The sequence below is a fragment of the Geotrypetes seraphini genome, chromosome 4 (genome assembly GCF_902459505.1).
Source record: "Geotrypetes seraphini chromosome 4, aGeoSer1.1, whole genome shotgun sequence".
NCBI classification, from domain to species: Eukaryota; Metazoa; Chordata; class Amphibia; order Gymnophiona; family Dermophiidae; genus Geotrypetes; species Geotrypetes seraphini.
This window is the reverse complement of record NC_047087.1, coordinates 175,059,518-175,075,864: the sequence shown is the minus strand read 5'-3', so window position 1 is coordinate 175,075,864 and position 16,347 is coordinate 175,059,518. Positions and strand designations below refer to the sequence as shown.

The following is a 16,347-nucleotide window of genomic DNA, read 5'->3' as shown; positions in this document are numbered from 1 at the left end:
GAAGAGGAGGCTGCGAGGGGACATGATCGAGACGTTCAAAATGCTGAAAGGCATCGATAAAATAGAGCAGGAAAATAAATTATTTACATTGTCCAACGCGACACGGACAAGAGGACATGGTTTGAAGCTAAGGGGGGACAAGTCCAGGACAAATGTGGTAGACGCCTGGAATGCTCTCCCAAAGGAGGTTATTAAGGAATCCACTGTGCTAGGATTCAAAGGCAAATTAGATGCACAACTCCTTACGAGAGGCATAGAGGGATATGGGTGACTAAAACTACATCAGGTGTATACCTGACTGGGCCTCCGCGTGTGCGGATCGCCGGACTCGATGGACCATGGGTCTGATCCGGAGATGGCAGTTCTTATGTTCTTATGACCACACTTGTTGGTCAGCAATAAGATCTTGAACTGTATACAATGGCAGATAGGGAGCCAGTGAAGTGACTACCCTAACACTTTGGTTGCTTGGGGACCATTTCCTCTGAGAGTGCGACTCGCTCCTAGTTTTTACCTGAGCATGTGCAAGCTGTATGGCCCCATGTCGGTCCTGAGGGCTTTAGCGGGTGCCAACTGCGTTTCCCCCTGAAGAAGCATGAGGAGCTATGGAGTTCCAAGGTCTCAGACTTGTTCAGGGTCTGACAGGCAGCTCGAAGAAACAAGCATTGTGGACTGAGATTTTGTGCTTGTCTGAAGCAGCTTTGTTCTCCATTGTAAGGCTACAGCTGATTTGTTCTCCATTGTCAGGTTACAGTTTCAGCTGAAGCAGGCAGAGCACCAGGACAAATGTGAGTACAGGCTATTGTAGCCTATGGGAGACATAGGGGAGGGGGGTCTACAAATTGAAGGTTTCTGGGGCTAGTATTTGGGTCTCTCACCTCCATATACCCCTTTGTTGAATTTTTTGTGCATTTATTTAGCTTTCCTGGGCTGTTTTTTGGTGGTAAAATGCTGCAACATGGCAGCCATCTTGGATTTCCTGATTTGATTTTAAAAGCCTCTTTCTGTCTCAAAACACTTTGATTTTGTTTAAAATCATTCCAGATGGACTCCCCAGGGTGTTTTAATGTGGATACATGCCAGATTTGAACTGGCTGGCTGGCTGGCTGGCTGGCTGAAAAGCATCCATGTTCCATGTGCTGCAGGGCACGTGAGGGAGGGAGGGAGGGTGGGAGTGCTGGGTTTAGCCTCTCTAGTCCCTCTAGGGCATCCCAGTTGCAGGTGACTCAGTTTGTGGGCCAAAAATCTCTCCTAGAGCTCTCAAGTAGCAACTTGATGGATTTGGTGAAGCATAGATGTGCAGATGCCTTTGAGCCCATGAGGAGTCAAGATGAGTTCCTGCAGGAGTCCTCAGGGCTTCATATTCGCGAGAATTTGCGGAGCCAGTCAGGAAGCCGCTCAGCGCCGAGCAGCTGTGCCAAAGTGCGCTCCTGCTTGGTGCTGCTCTGCGGCTGAAGAAACCACAACTTGCAGCAGCCACCGACCAATTGGATTAGCAGTGGGGCAGCAGCGAGGCAGAAACGCGGAAAGCTTGCTCCTGCCTGCTTCACCTCTGGACCACCAGCAATCGGCAGAGGAGGTACGACAGACAGGGCCGGGAGTGGGGCAGGGTGCAGAGCCTGGGAGGGAGGAAGGCTGGGTACAGTTTCTGATGGGGGGAGGGGGCTGGGTACAGAGCCTGACAGGGGAGGGAGGGAAGGAAGGAGGAGGGGGCTGGGTGCAGAGCCTGACGGGAGGGAGATGGGTGCAGAGCCTGATAGGGGATGGAGGGAAGGGGGCTGGGTGCAGAGCCTGACAGGGCAGGGCACTTGAATGTTAAGCCACCCAACTTATGTTTGAGTCAACCATTTTACCTCCGTTTTGGGGGGAAAATGGGTTCGCGACTTATATTTGGATTGACTTATATTCAAGTATATATGGTAATCTACAAAAGTAAAAGAAAAATGAACTTTTGGACTTTCTTCAAACTTCATTCGAATTTCAGCAGCCTCACACAATTTTCCATAGAGAGAAGAAGGAGGCCTCGGACCTGCCTGCTGCAGGTCAAGCGACCCCTGATCTGCCTCCTCCCCCATTGCCAGCCGGGAGAGGAGACTTTTTCGCCGAGTTTCGGCGGCAGGGACCAGCCCACGCCGCCAGAGAAGGAGACCTCGGACCTGCCTGCTGCAGGTCAAGCGACCCCTGATCCGCCTCCTCCCCCATTGCCAGCCGGGAGAGGAGACTTTTTCGCCGAGTTTCGGCGGCAGGGACCAGCCCACGCCGCCAGAGAAGAAGGAGACCTCGGACCTGCCTGCTGCAGGTCAAGCGACCCCTGATCCACCTCCTCCCCCATTGCCAGCCGGGAGAGGAAAGTTTTTCGCAGAGTTTCGGCGGCGAGAACCATGGTTAGCTGTATTGGCAATATAACCTGCAAGTATAACCTGTTATCGCATGCATAACCTGCTATCGCATGGTTAGCCTGTACAGACTGTATAACCTGCATGTATAGACAGTATAGCCTGCATATAACGCTCGTACAACATCTTTAGACTATATATATAGCTGCATACAGACCGCATGTATATCCTGCCACCGCATGTTGTGACCAGTCAGACACAAGGCCTGTCAAGGTCCCAGTCACACCAAAGAAAAAAGTAAAAGTAAAACCCAAGAAAGAAAATTTCAGGATTTTTCAGGATGTTAGTTTGAGAAATAATGCCACTGACCACCAGGAGGAGCCAGATTTATCTGAAGAAGAAGGTAGTGAGATTTGTACAAACCACCACCAGGGGAGCTCTAGAGGCCCCTGGAGATCTGCTGACACACTCAGAACAGGGCCTGCCCCTAGAGTACATAAGCCAGCACTGGCATTCAGACCAGGAAGCCGGTTAGGGAGGAAGTTTAAGCCTTGCCTCCCTAGGGATCCTCCTGAGCCAAACAGGGACAACAGGCCCCAACCCATGGAGCTGATCGAGGCTGAACAAGCTGAACACTTGTTCCTCCTGGGAGAAGAACCTATGGATTTTCAGGAAGCCTGTTCTGGCAGTGAATCTAATGACCCTGAGCTGATGCAGGTGGACTTGGCTTCCAGCCACAAACAGTGAGTGTGTTTGTTTTTTTGACTGTTTGTGTGCTGTGTTTTTTTTTTTTCTCTTTTCATGGAATGTGAGCTTTGAGAAAGCTAGGAGTGTTGTGGGGAGAGGTTTTGCTTCCACCTTGGGAGGGAATATTTGAAAGCCTATTTTTGGGCCTTTATTTGTGCAAAACCTAGTACACTCTCCTGTTCCTGGCAGACCTGGATTGTTGCCAGAGGCTTTCTTTTATTTTGTTTTGGATGAGGAATTGTGGAATTCGGAATGCTGAACTTTATTACTGAGTTAAAGAAATACCTGCTTTGGAGCAGGCTGAACAAGCTCTGTATTGAACTGTGATATCAAGGACAATTGGGAATTAATAAGCAGGAGAAGAAAGTTTGATTTTGTTTATGAACTGTTTTGTGTTCAGGCCTTTTGGCAAGTTTTTTTTTCTTCTTTCTGCTTTAATGATGTATGGCATCCTGACTAATGTGATAAAGATTGAGGATTTACTTACCTGCTTCAGTGCATGAGTAAAATTGACTTATTTTTTCTACTTCCTGTTGTGGGGACTTTATTTTTTTGGTTTGAAAATAATTGTGAATGTTTTTGGAAAGTTCAGTCCTGCAGGGTGACTCTCTGTCGGGTCACACGCTAGTACTTTGTTTGTGGCTACTTTCAGGATTGTTCCAGAGCCCTGATTTAGGCTATAATGGTGGCCACAATGTTTAGATTGCTACTGCATGTAAAGCCTGCCACCGCATGTTTAGATTGCCACTGCATGCATAGCCTATAACGCTCATTACTATTACCGCTTGCATAGCATACTACTGAATATATAGCTTGTACTACCAATTACTACCTGATACAACCCACATCCCACTACACCTCACACAACATGGCAATTTACAACAAACACCAACTACTACTAGGGATACTGTTCCTTATCTGCTCTAGATGCTGGGCCTATGAGGACAAATCCTATCAACCCATTCACAACCATCCTACCTGGCACAGACCAGTCAAACTATCCAAAGCAACAAACCCCCACCAACCACTAAAAATCTACCCAGAACAAGGCCCACTTCAAATCCCAGTGATAAACACCAACCGCAAACCCCGCAACCCACACAAGAACCAGACCAAAAATGGAAACCTAAAAAATATAATATATTCTGAAACCCCCACCCCAACCAACTATGGAAACATCTCCGGATACTATCTAAATACCCGCTCCGTGAGAAACAAAGCACACATAATAAACGACTGGATATCACAAACAAAACCAGATTTCCTATTTGTAACAAAAACATGGATGATCTCAGACACAGACATCATCATGAAAGAAATTCTACCACAAGGATACAAAATACTCCCTCTATCTAGAAGCTGGAAAAAAGGAGGCGGCCTAGTGATCATACTAAAAGAAACCTTTAACTACATTAAGACAGACTCCAAAACATCATAAAACCTTGAAATACTAACCTGCAAAATCACTAACGCTAAACTAGAAGATTCACTGAATACTACCCTATTCTACATTCCACCCAAAAAATGGTCAAATGCCAGAGATGAATTCTTCGAATTCCTAACCCTAAACACACTAAAAGGACCATACAATCTACTCCTGGGGGACATAAACATATACCTTGAACAAAAGGGAAAACCAGAAATAACCGAAATTGCCAACTTCCTATTGTCACTCGATTTTCCAATTCCAGACACAGAGATAACCCATGAAAAGGGACACAAACTAGACATAGTCACTTTCTTTCAAAAAGAAACCCTTGATCCGAAAATACAATACTGCACAGGGACCTGGAAAAAATGCATAAGGTCAGACCACTATATTGGCAATTTCAACCTTCATTGGCAAAAAAAGAGTTCACAACCGAAACACAAAAATAAAAACACAAAAACAATAACTAGGTACCATAAACCCTACAGAATTCTGGGCTCACTATGAGCTACTTCCCACCACCGACGAAATAAAGGAATTCCCAACAAGATGGAAAAAGTTCAGTAAAGACCTCCTAGATCAAATAGCCCCATACCAAACATACAGAAAGAAAGATAGACCACCAAACGAATGGTTCGACTCAGAACTACTAACCAACAAAAAGGAACTAAGAAAATTGGAAAGAATCTGGCAAAAAACAAACAATGAAATAAACAAGACAAATTGGAAACAAAAAATGAAAATATACAAAAATCTGATCAAAGAAAAACGCACAATACACTACACACAAAAAATTGGTTCAACAAAAATAAACAGTAAAGAATTATTCAAACTGGTAAAAACGTTAACAGACACTACACGAATCCTGAAAAAAGACAATGAGAGCCCCCAATCCGCTCAAATCCTAGCTAACTTTTTTAAAAATAAAATCACTGACCTAAGAACTACTCTACCCATACCCACAACCAATACACTTCAATACCTTGAACCCCACGATCAGGTTCCCAGAGCAGACATGAATTGGGATCACTTCGAATTCCCAAACTGGCACCAGTACCTAAGTTTATTCAGCAAATATACCAAATTTAACTGCCTACTCGATGAATGTTCCCCTAAACTCATGATAGTTGCCCCCCCGCCTTCAAAATGGAACTATTCAATTGGTTAACAACTGCCCTTACAAACGGAACCTTAAAGAAGGATATGGGACACATACTGATTACTCCTATCCCCAAAAATCAAAAAGCCTCAACAGCACTAACAACCAATTACAGGCCCATAGCAAGCATTCCCCTTTTCACAAAGCTACAGGAAGGATTGGTCAACCTACAACTAACAGACTACATAGACAAATTCAACACTCTCAGTGAACACCAATCAGGCTTCAGGAAAGGATACAGTACAGAAATTGTCATAGCTTCCATATTAAACCACCTCTATGATCTTTTCAGCAAAGGCAAAAGCGCACTGATTCTGCAACTAGACCTTAGCAGTGCGTTCGACCTAGTAGACCACAAAATCATGCTACTGTGCCTTGACGCAATAGGAATCTCGGGAAAGGTAATGAAATGGTTCCAAGAATTCCTAACAAACAGATCCTACCGAGTAACCGGCAACGGAAATTACTCCAACCCATGGAAAAACCCATCAGGAGTGCCCCAAGGCTCCCCTCTATCTCCCACATTATTCAACATCTACCTCGCACCCTTAGGTTACCTACTACAAAAATTAAACCTAAAGCACTACATATACGCAGACGACATAACCATCCTAATCCCCATAACTGACATCACAAATGAAACTATAGATAAACTCTCACACACTATGATAGAAATCGAAAAATGGACCACCAGCTTCAAACTAAAACTGAACACAGAGAAAACAAAAATCTTTTTGGCAAGCCCCAACGACAAAATAACGAAATCATCGTTAAAAATAAACAACCATGAATACCCAATCTCCAAAACCATAAAAATACTGGTTATCACTTTAGATACTCACCTAACCATGGCCGACCACACAAACCTACTGGTGAAGAAATGCTTTTACACGATGTGGAAGCTAAGAACTATCAAAATATACTTTGACACAACATCCTTTAGATTACTGGTGCAATCGCTGATCCTATCTACCCTAGATTACTGCAACATCGCCTACCTGGGTATCCCCAAAAAAACAGTACAAAAATTAAGATTAGTGCAAAACACTGCAGTTCGCTTGATCTTCGGATTGAAGAAAAAAGACCACATCAGCCCCTATTACAAAAAATTACACTGGCTACCAATGGAGGCGCGAATACTGTTCAAATTTGCATTTATCTGTTACAAACAAGTCTGGGGCCTAGCATCTTCCTACCTACAAACACACTTCACTCTGCACAACCCCACACTTACAACCAGAAAAAAAAACATCTTTGCATACCCAAAGATCACAGGCTGCAAATACAAATCCTTCCTAGACAGAACCTTCACATTCCAAGCAAACAGACAGGAATCCTGGCTGGGAAACCACATAAACAAAGCCAGACAGACCTACAACACATTCCGAAAATCAATTAAAACCGTTCTATTTGACAAATTCCTTGCCTAATCAGACGACCTCTCTCAGATATTCTTCCCTTTATTACCCCAATGTATTAGGTAATTTCTTTCTCTCATGTATTCCTTCCCGATGCTTCCCTAATTATTATGTAACTTCCTTCTTGCATTGTGTAATTCGCTGATTGTCCAGCCTTCTTTCTATGTGAACTGCCTAGAACAGTGATTCCCAACCCTGTCCTGGAGGAACACCAGGCCAATCGGGTTTTCAGGCAAGCCCTAATGAATATGCATGAGAGAGATTTGCATATGATGGAAGTGATAGGCATGCAAATTTGCTTCATGCATATTCATTAGGGCTAGCCTGAAAACCCAGTTGGCCTGGTGTTCCTCCAGGACAGGGTTGGGAACCACTGGCCTAGAAGTCAGTTTGACTATGGCGGTATAGAAAAATAAAGTTATTATTATTATTATTATACTTACTGTAATCATCGATGGATTTTCGTCCTTGTTTGAAATCTACCCAAGCTTGCCCTCTCTGACTGTATCTGACGCTGGGGCTACAGATTAGAAGAGGAGAGCTACTATTGATTAGTGTCAAAGTTTTTCTTCTTTTATTTCTTTATTCAAATAGGTCTGGGACTTGTTGGAACCGATAGACATCAATACCTCCATCTACTTGCATTGATGGCATATTAGCATCGACTCCGGTTGATGCATGCCTTTCTGTAACCGATGTTTCTACCATGTTTCTACGCAGATACATCGCAGTGGAGAATGCCCTGCCAATTAAGCATCAAGTCCATTTAATGCATGGCTTCATGAGCAATACAGGTTGTCATTTCTAAAGCGCATTGCCTTTTTAGTCATTCACACTTCAACGCATGTGGCACCTTCAATACCACTTGATGTTACATGGTCGTGGTGCCTCCTCTTCATTAATGAACAGCGTCGCAGGTCTCAACAGCATCGAGTCCCTTTGATATAGACTGAACAATGACACTATCATTCACTCTTGCAGGTTTCTCTCCTTCATGGTATGCATTCTCATTGAGGTCATCCATTCTGAAACAACATGCTGCACTGACAGTACCGGTTGTTGAGCCAACAGTACCGTGCATGCTTTCAGGGAGAAACTTGATGAGTTCTTCCAAGGGGAGTTTGGTAAAAACACAAAAACCACACAAAATAACTCTATCGGTACTGGCCCAGCCTAAGCATCCCACTAAGAGACTTCACAGTACTGTTTTCAACTATCCATTGGATCATCAAGCTACTTCTCATGGATCTTCTGCGAGGCATCGTTGCTCTCCTTCTCGATAACATTCTACCTCCAAACATTGATCTTCGCATCGACATTATAACTCATCTCATCAACATTTTCCATCGAGGCATCGATCCACTACTTCGAAGCACAATGCCAAGAAGCCTCATTGCATCGATCTCCTGCTTTGAAGTGAACATCTGTTCAAGAGTCGGTTTATAACCAGAGGACACAGACACTCCTGATCCAACTCTTACTGCATCGAGCATTATTGAAGCATCATCGCCTATCTACATTTCAAATGTCTGACTGCTTATCTTTTGTTTCCTAATGTATGAAAGGATTTTTACATATCCAACTACATTTCTCCTTCCACATTTGCGGTGAAAGGGGAACGTCAAGGCAGCAAATAGAGAAAAAACGCGAATAAGTAGGGGGAAGAGTACCAACTACTTCTCAAACCACCTCCAGTGGTTTGGGATCTTAATGTTGTTCTCATCAGGCTTATGAAACATTCCTTTGAGACTTTGTCTTTTATTCACCTTAAATATCTTCCTTGGGAAGTGGTATTTGTAATCTCCATCATTTCTGCACTTCGAGGCACTGAGTTCTGTTGTTTTTTTTCATTTCCAACAGCTTTCTACTTCTTTCCTATGAACCCCACTGCGCAAGCTTGCATATGAATGGAAATTGATGTTCGTCATATTTGATATATCCATGTCAGTGAATTGATCATTGGGATACAGTGACAGGAAACCACCATGGGTGTAGAGCCTGTAAGGTGGTTTGTTTCCTATGGTCTGGACTCGTTCACGCAAAGACTAGTTGTGGAATCTAACATGGGTGTAGAGCCTGTCAAGTTAGATTCCTTACCATATTTTTACACAATACAAGACAAAATGATCTCTGAATGATTTTTTGGGTTATCCTTTCAACATGCTTAACCAGCATCGCTCCACATTGAAACTGGTTTTCCATACTGCTTCAGGATTCCACCGTGGGTGGAGAGCTTGTAAGGTGGTCTTTTCTGTTGTTTGGATACAAACATGCAAAGATAAGTGGTGGAGTCTAACATGGGTGTAGAGCAGTGGTCTCAAACTCAAACCCTTTGCAGGGCCACATTTTGGATTTCTAGGTACTTGGAGGGTCTCAGAAAAAATAATTAATGTCTTATTAAAGAAATGACAGTTTTGCATGAGGTAAAACTCTTTATAAAAACTGCCACTGCTGGGTCAGACCAGTGGTCCATCATGCCCAACAGCCCACTCACGCGGCGGCCCTGTGGTCAAAGACCAGTGCCCTAACTGAGACTAGCCCTACCAGTGCACATTCTTGTTCAGCGGGAACTTGTATAACTTTGTCTTGAATCTCATGAGGGTGTTTCTCCCTATGACAGACTCCAGAAGAGCGTTCCAGTTTTCTACCACTCTCTGAGTGAAGAACTTCCTTAAGTTTGTATGGAATCTATCCCCTTTCAACTTTAGAGAGTGCCCTCTCATTCTCCTTATCTTGGAGAGGGTGAACAACCTGTCCTTATCTACTGAGTCTATCCCCTTCAGTATCTTGAATGTTTCGATCATGTCCCCTCTCAATCTCCTCTGTTCGAGGCTAAGTCTTAATAATAATATTGTAATTTATAGTTAAAGAGACATATGATCAAGAAACTATTTCATTTTACTTTTGTGATTATGATAAACATACTGAGGGCCTCAAAATAATACCTGGTGGGCCGCATGTGGCCCCTGGGCCACGAGTTTGAGACCACTGGTGTAGAGAGCCTGTTAAGTTAGATTCTTTTTCCCATGTTAAACAACAAAGTCAGCCAAGCATTACAGCAAAGCAGGATCAACCAGGTTATTTTTACTGATATGTGCCTTCCACTGTACCAGAAAGCGAATAGAATGCTAGGTATAATCAAGAAGGGTATTATAACCAGAACGAAGGAAGTTATCCTGCCGTTGTATCGGGCATCTGTAGTACTGCGTCCAATATTGGTTGCTGTACTTAAAGAAGGATATGGCGATACTCAAGAGGATTCAGAAGAGAGCGACACGCTTGATAAAGGGTATGGAAAACCTTTCATACACTGAAAGATTGGAGAAACTGGGGCTCTTTTCCCTGGAGAAGCAGAGACTTAGAGGGGATATGATAGATACTTACAAGATCATGAAGGCCATAGAGAAAGTGGAGAGGGACAGATTCGTCAAACTTTCGAAGACTACAAGAACGAGAGGGCATTCGGAAAAATTAAAAGGGGACAGATTCAAAACCAATGCTAGGAAGTTATTCTTCACCCAGAGGGTGGTGGACACCTGGAATGCGCTTCCAGAGGGCGTGATAGGACAGAGTACGGTTTTGGGATTCAAGAAGGGATTGGATGATTTCCTGAAGGAAAAGGGGATAGAAGGGTATAGATAGAGGATTACTATACAGGTCCTGGACCTGATGGGTCGCCGCATGAGCGGACTGCTGGGCATGATGGACCTCTGATCTGAACCAGCAGAGGCATTACTTATGTTCTTATGTTCAGTACTTTCCAGGAGGCTCATACGATTACTTTCAAGTATTTTCCCTACTTGTGTTTCTCCTATTGTTAAATGACATTATCCATAACACCTTTTACTCCATATCCTTTCTTATTCTAAAGGACCCAGAGGTTTGGGAATAGCTGTAGGGGAGGAGGAGGCCACTATATCCTTTTTAGGATTTTATTATTTTTTTCATTTTCCCTCCAGTTTTTCTCAAACAGAGTTTCTAGACCGAAGAATTCATATCCACGATATAAAATCTGAGGCTTGTGCTCTTGAACATCAGTGCGCACTTACAAAATCCTACTACATTAAGATTGTAATTACAGACCTGTTCTTGCTCGGCATGCTACACAGGTCACATTCATATTTTCATTTTCATTTTACTCACTGAACAGAGCAAATGGATATGTTCGGATGCACTTAGCTTATACAAGTTTTTATAGCATCTCATAGTTCCATCTCATGGTTCCAATAGTGAAATTAAGCCATACCTTTCTCCAAGGTCCTTGGGTCTTGTATCGATCTTCATTCTCTGTGTTACTGTTCTACCTGTTATACTTCTCAGCAGTATGCGAGAATCTTGTTAATCTGCTTTACATGTTGTGACCTCTAGACTACTCCTAGATCACTTCTGTGTTACCTTTTTTATCGAGGGTATATTAATTCTTACTGATGTACTACACTCGCGGGAGCCAGTCAAAGAAGCCGCTGATCTCCGAGAAGGAGCACCAAAGCGCTCAGCGGCAGAAGAAACCAGCCTTGACCGACTGAGTTAGCAGCAGAACAGGAGCACAGAAAGCTCTCTTCTGCCCGCTTTACCACTGGACCACCAGGGATAAAAGTGGCAATTTTGGGGGAGGCCATGGCCCCTGTGCCCTCCCCCATTCTGACGCCTATGATTTCACCCTATTTGTAGTTTCCTCAATGGGGTTAACTGCAAAAAAGATTTTTGATGGTCCTCTGGTTTCTGTTTCTTGAATTCATACATAAAACCTTGTTCTGAGGCTACACTGCTTTATAGCTGGCCCTCTGGGATTACGCTTATGCATAGGTCACATGGCATCCTCAAACCATGTTATCCCATTCTCTTCTCTGGCATCTCAGTGGTCTGAAAGGGGAGAGCTTTTGACCTCTTATCTGAAAAGATCAGGGTCTATTCACCACTTCAACAATCTCTTCAGTGATTGATGTATCTGGTCACTCTCCATTGCGTACTTCTCTGTGCAGCACTGAGGTTTTTCTCCTGGTTGTCCTATTTCTCTCGTGTTTTTTGCTACTTACGACCACTTTCTGTGGAGTACATCTATTGCTTCCCAGGAATATTTTTTCAGCACCTCAACTCTCTAGTCACTTTGCCTCTTTTCGTTAACTTACTCTGCTTCAGTTGGTACTACTGGCTCAGAAGTAATTTCTTTGATATTACCCATGGTCTCTCTTCTATACCAAAGTATGAGGGTACAGGAGGTCAATGACAAGGGGTTGTTACTTTGATTTTCCTGTTCACCTTCTGGGTACACGTGTTTACATGTGGCACTTATTTACTGCTCGGGACCACATCTATCATGGCTTGTTCTTCATTCCTTTTTCACAGGGGTAAAATTATATACTTTTTGATTCCCCTTTTTCTAACATGCCTTTCACAGGGGACGGTATTTATTTAATTAAATTTGATTTATATTCCGTCCTCCCCAGGGAACCCAGAACAGGTTACATGGTAATATACAATACATCAAACAAGACATATAACAATTAACAACAGGGAGCAGAAGACTAAGGGCTAGATTCACTAAACCTTCCAATCCTTTAACGATGATCACAAAGGTTTTGTGATCGTTCCCCGACCCTGATCCGATACACTAAACTGATGCCCTAGCAATCTCCTATCCAATCCGATCCAGCCCATGCAAATTAGTAAAACCCCATGCATGCAAAATAGCCAAGCGATTGATTCACTAACAGTTGTTTGGCTATTTTGCATTGGGTTTTACTATTGTTTCAAGTTCAAGTTTATTAAAATCTTGTTACACCGTCAAATGCAGTATACATCCAATATTAAAAGCACACATATTTAAACATACAAAGTACAGAGGCGGTTTGTCGTACGCTTGAAAATTATGGCAGGAGGAATCCCTACTCCCTCCTGCCATCAGGCCCACTCCTGACTTCCCCCCCACAAAAAAAATAAATGGCAGGAGGGATGCCGACTCCCTCCTGCCACCGGACACCCCCTCCCATTCCCCACCCCACTTCCCATACCTGTAAGAGAGCACAATGGGGTGCTCAGTCCCTCTTGCTCCCATGACTCCAGCGATGTGTCTGAGGCCTTAGGGGAGGGGCCTAAAGCCTCGATTGGCTCAGGTGCCTCAGGCCCCTCCCAAGGGAGGACCCCGAGGCACCTGAGCCAATTAGGGACTTCCTTAGTGAGTAGCTTATGTATGGGATCGGATAAATGTTGGAGAGGATGTGTGGAAGTGGGTACTTTTTAACACGTATGGTGGCATTGTATAAAAGCACAGATCTATTGGGATAAAGTGATTTCCTTTACTGAGGCAATGCTAGGCATTTCGATACCTAAGTCTATGGAGTGCTGCTTGTTGAATTTGGGACCAGCAGCCCTGCATATCAAGCAGCAGAGATGGATACATTTGATAATGACAACAGGTCAACTTGTGTTGATATCTGCTTGGAAACAACCAGATCTTACGGTGTTCTGAGTATTGTTGAACAAAGTTCAGTATATACAACAAATGTCAAAATTGACTGCCCTTTGAAGAAACCAGATACATAGTTATACAGTGCTCCCCTGCGAATTCGCGGCTGGCGGTTGGCGGTCCTGGTCATTCGCAGTATTTTCCGACCACGAATAGCTGGGCAGGAGAGGGCAGCTGGAGAGGCAGGAGAAGGCAGCCAGAGCGCTGGCGAGTGAAGGAAATCACTCGCTGTATGATCCGACTGCCTCTTCCTGTACCAAAGTTGGGCCTTACCAATCAGGAGCTGCCCTCTCCTGTCTCCCCTGCCTAAAAACTGTATTCACGGTTTTTTGAAATTCTCAGGAGTACTATAATACCATTTGGGATACATATGAAACTTGGATTAGTTCCCAAGGGAGTATTCCTATTGATTTTTAAATTTTAGGTTTTTATATTTTATGAATCTCCTGCATACATCCTCCCACAGGGGTGGGAGGGGAAGGGGGGAAGAAGGGTGGGTTGGGTTATTGAAGATATATATAGATGTTTTGATATTTTTTAATATGAATTAAGGAATGAGACACACAATGAATTAATATACTGTTCTATGCTTGATCATATAAGATAGAAGTTTTAAAATGTATTTAAAATTATCAATAAAGTACAAAAACCCTGCAACACCGACTGGGCTGGCTGATCACAAACAAGCGACTGCTGGGGACCAGTCGTTCACTGCTTTCTGACTGCCATCTCCTACTCTCTGCCTGCTGTCTACCCCGACTTTCCAGCTTTCTGCCCCTGACTCTCCTGCTCTCTGCCATGATTTTCTCCTGCCGGCCTGCTCTGTCCCGAATCTCCTCTCCTGCTCCCTGCCCCGACTCTCTGCCAATTTGCTCCTGCCGGCCTGCTTTGCCCCCGACTCTCCTGCTCTCTGCCCCAAGCGCTGCCCTGACCTTCCCCCGCAGTGCAAGCCCATGGTTTTAACCGATGGGTTTAAAGCGGGTTAAAACCACGGGCTCGCTGGACTAAAGTTTTTTAAAAAGTTGCTGTTCTTCGACGCATGCGCAGACCATCTACAGATGGTCTGCGGATGCGTCGGGATCGCTACAGAACAATCCGAGCTTTAAGTTGGAGACGTGATTCTGATCGCCCTCATTTGCATGAAGGCGATTCATAAATCAGCCCCCCAGACACGGATCAGATCCCTCATGGATCAGGTCGGATCTGTGCCGTTAGTGAATCTAGTCCATTGCTGCAATCCTCAGAAAACCTCCATTACAGGTAAGCATTACCTTAGTAATTAGGGACTAAATACTCTTCAGAACTTGCATGGAGAGCTATAGCCATGAATTTTTCACATAGCATACGAATGCATTTTTCTCCAAGGACAAGCAGGCCAAAGTAGGGTTACCACATGTCCAAGAAAACCCAGACATGTCCTCATTTTAGAGGACTGGCTGGGTTCCTGGATGGACTTTCCAAAACCCAGCAGTTTGTCCAGATTTTGGAAAGCCCCAACGAGCTCTGGCCCCACCCTGTTTCGCCTCCTGCCCCATCCCCACAAAGCCTCCTCTCATCTTCCCCAATGAGCTCCGGCTGCATCTGGAGGGCCTCTGAGCATGTGCAGATGACATCACACACATCCACACACGCTCTAGGCAATCCAGATGCAGCCGGAGCTCATTGGGGAAGACGAGAAAAGGCTTTGTGGGGATGGGGCAGGAGGCGAAACAGGGTGGGGCCATGTGTCCAGGGTGTTACCGCTCAAAATATGGTAACTCTAGGCCAAAGTAATTTTACATGTGTGTGATATCATCCACAGAGCTCCGGTGCTGGACTCTTATAAAAAGTGTGTATGTCTTTAAGAGCTTGAGGCTGATGTAACTTTTCTCCACAAAATTTTGTGTGTTATGAAGCTGGGTGTATCAAGCACATCTTTAGCTTAAGTGATGATAAATTCAGTGATGTGAAACAGTTCTATAAATCTCAGTCTTTCTACTGTCATTTTTTAAAAACTTTTTTAGATGTCTTGTGCCCTTGGTGCATGTTGAAAACCCTATCTTGAAGTTTGGCCGATGTTTCCTGCAATACCCTTATGAACAATCAGTAAAACTTGTAAATAAGAGCAATCTTCCAGCGTGCTACTGTGTTCTCTCACAGGTTTGTTATATTATGTCCATTCTATTCATCACTACTATAATATTATAACACAAAAAATGCAGATATTTCTTCCAGAGCGAACATTTAGGACTTTCAGTACCAGTGTACATATATTTTTCTCCTTTTTCTTCCATGCCATGTTGAACAGTATATTAGTGAAATGGCCTTTTCTAAAATTTCCTTAGTTTATGCCTTTATATCATTTATTCACAAAAGTTTTTCTGACCTAGGCAGAGGTGTCCCTAGGGATGGAGTTTAGGAGGGGTTTTTGACTTGAATGTACATTTTTATAGCATCTGCTTATAAGAGTGCAGTATACTGTATAATGGGCAATTGGTAGATGCCTGTGTTAAAAAAAAGTAATTAAAGAAAATATTTATTAAATTGTAATGGTATCACAAGTCGCATATGAACATTAGCAAGCGCTGAATGCCATGTGGGCCATAGATAAAAAATGGGATGCACAGCATTTAGGGCTCCTTTTACGAAGCCGCATTATCAGCTTTATCGCACGTGACTTTTTATCACGCGCTAACCCCCGCGCTAGCCGAATTCCATCTCAATCAATCCATTGTGCTTCCAGTGGAGAAACGGCTCTTCATAGTTTGGACTGTAAACGAGCTTTGGCCTACTACTTACAGTGTACTCAGCCA

The 16,347-nt window shown here is 43.8% G+C and overlaps 1 protein-coding gene across 8 annotated transcripts in view; it reads left to right on the top strand.

Annotated features, from left to right (window-relative positions):
- HYDIN (HYDIN axonemal central pair apparatus protein) overlaps window positions 1-16,347 on the top strand; it is a 1,718,235-nt gene that overhangs the window by 382,539 nt on the left and 1,319,349 nt on the right. For all 8 annotated transcript variants that reach the window (XM_033943280.1, XM_033943278.1, XM_033943277.1 and 5 more), the window contains one exon: window positions 15,559-15,694. In XM_033943280.1, coding sequence (XP_033799171.1) covers window positions 15,559-15,694 — 136 coding nt within the window. The remainder of the gene's footprint in view (window positions 1-15,558; window positions 15,695-16,347) is intronic.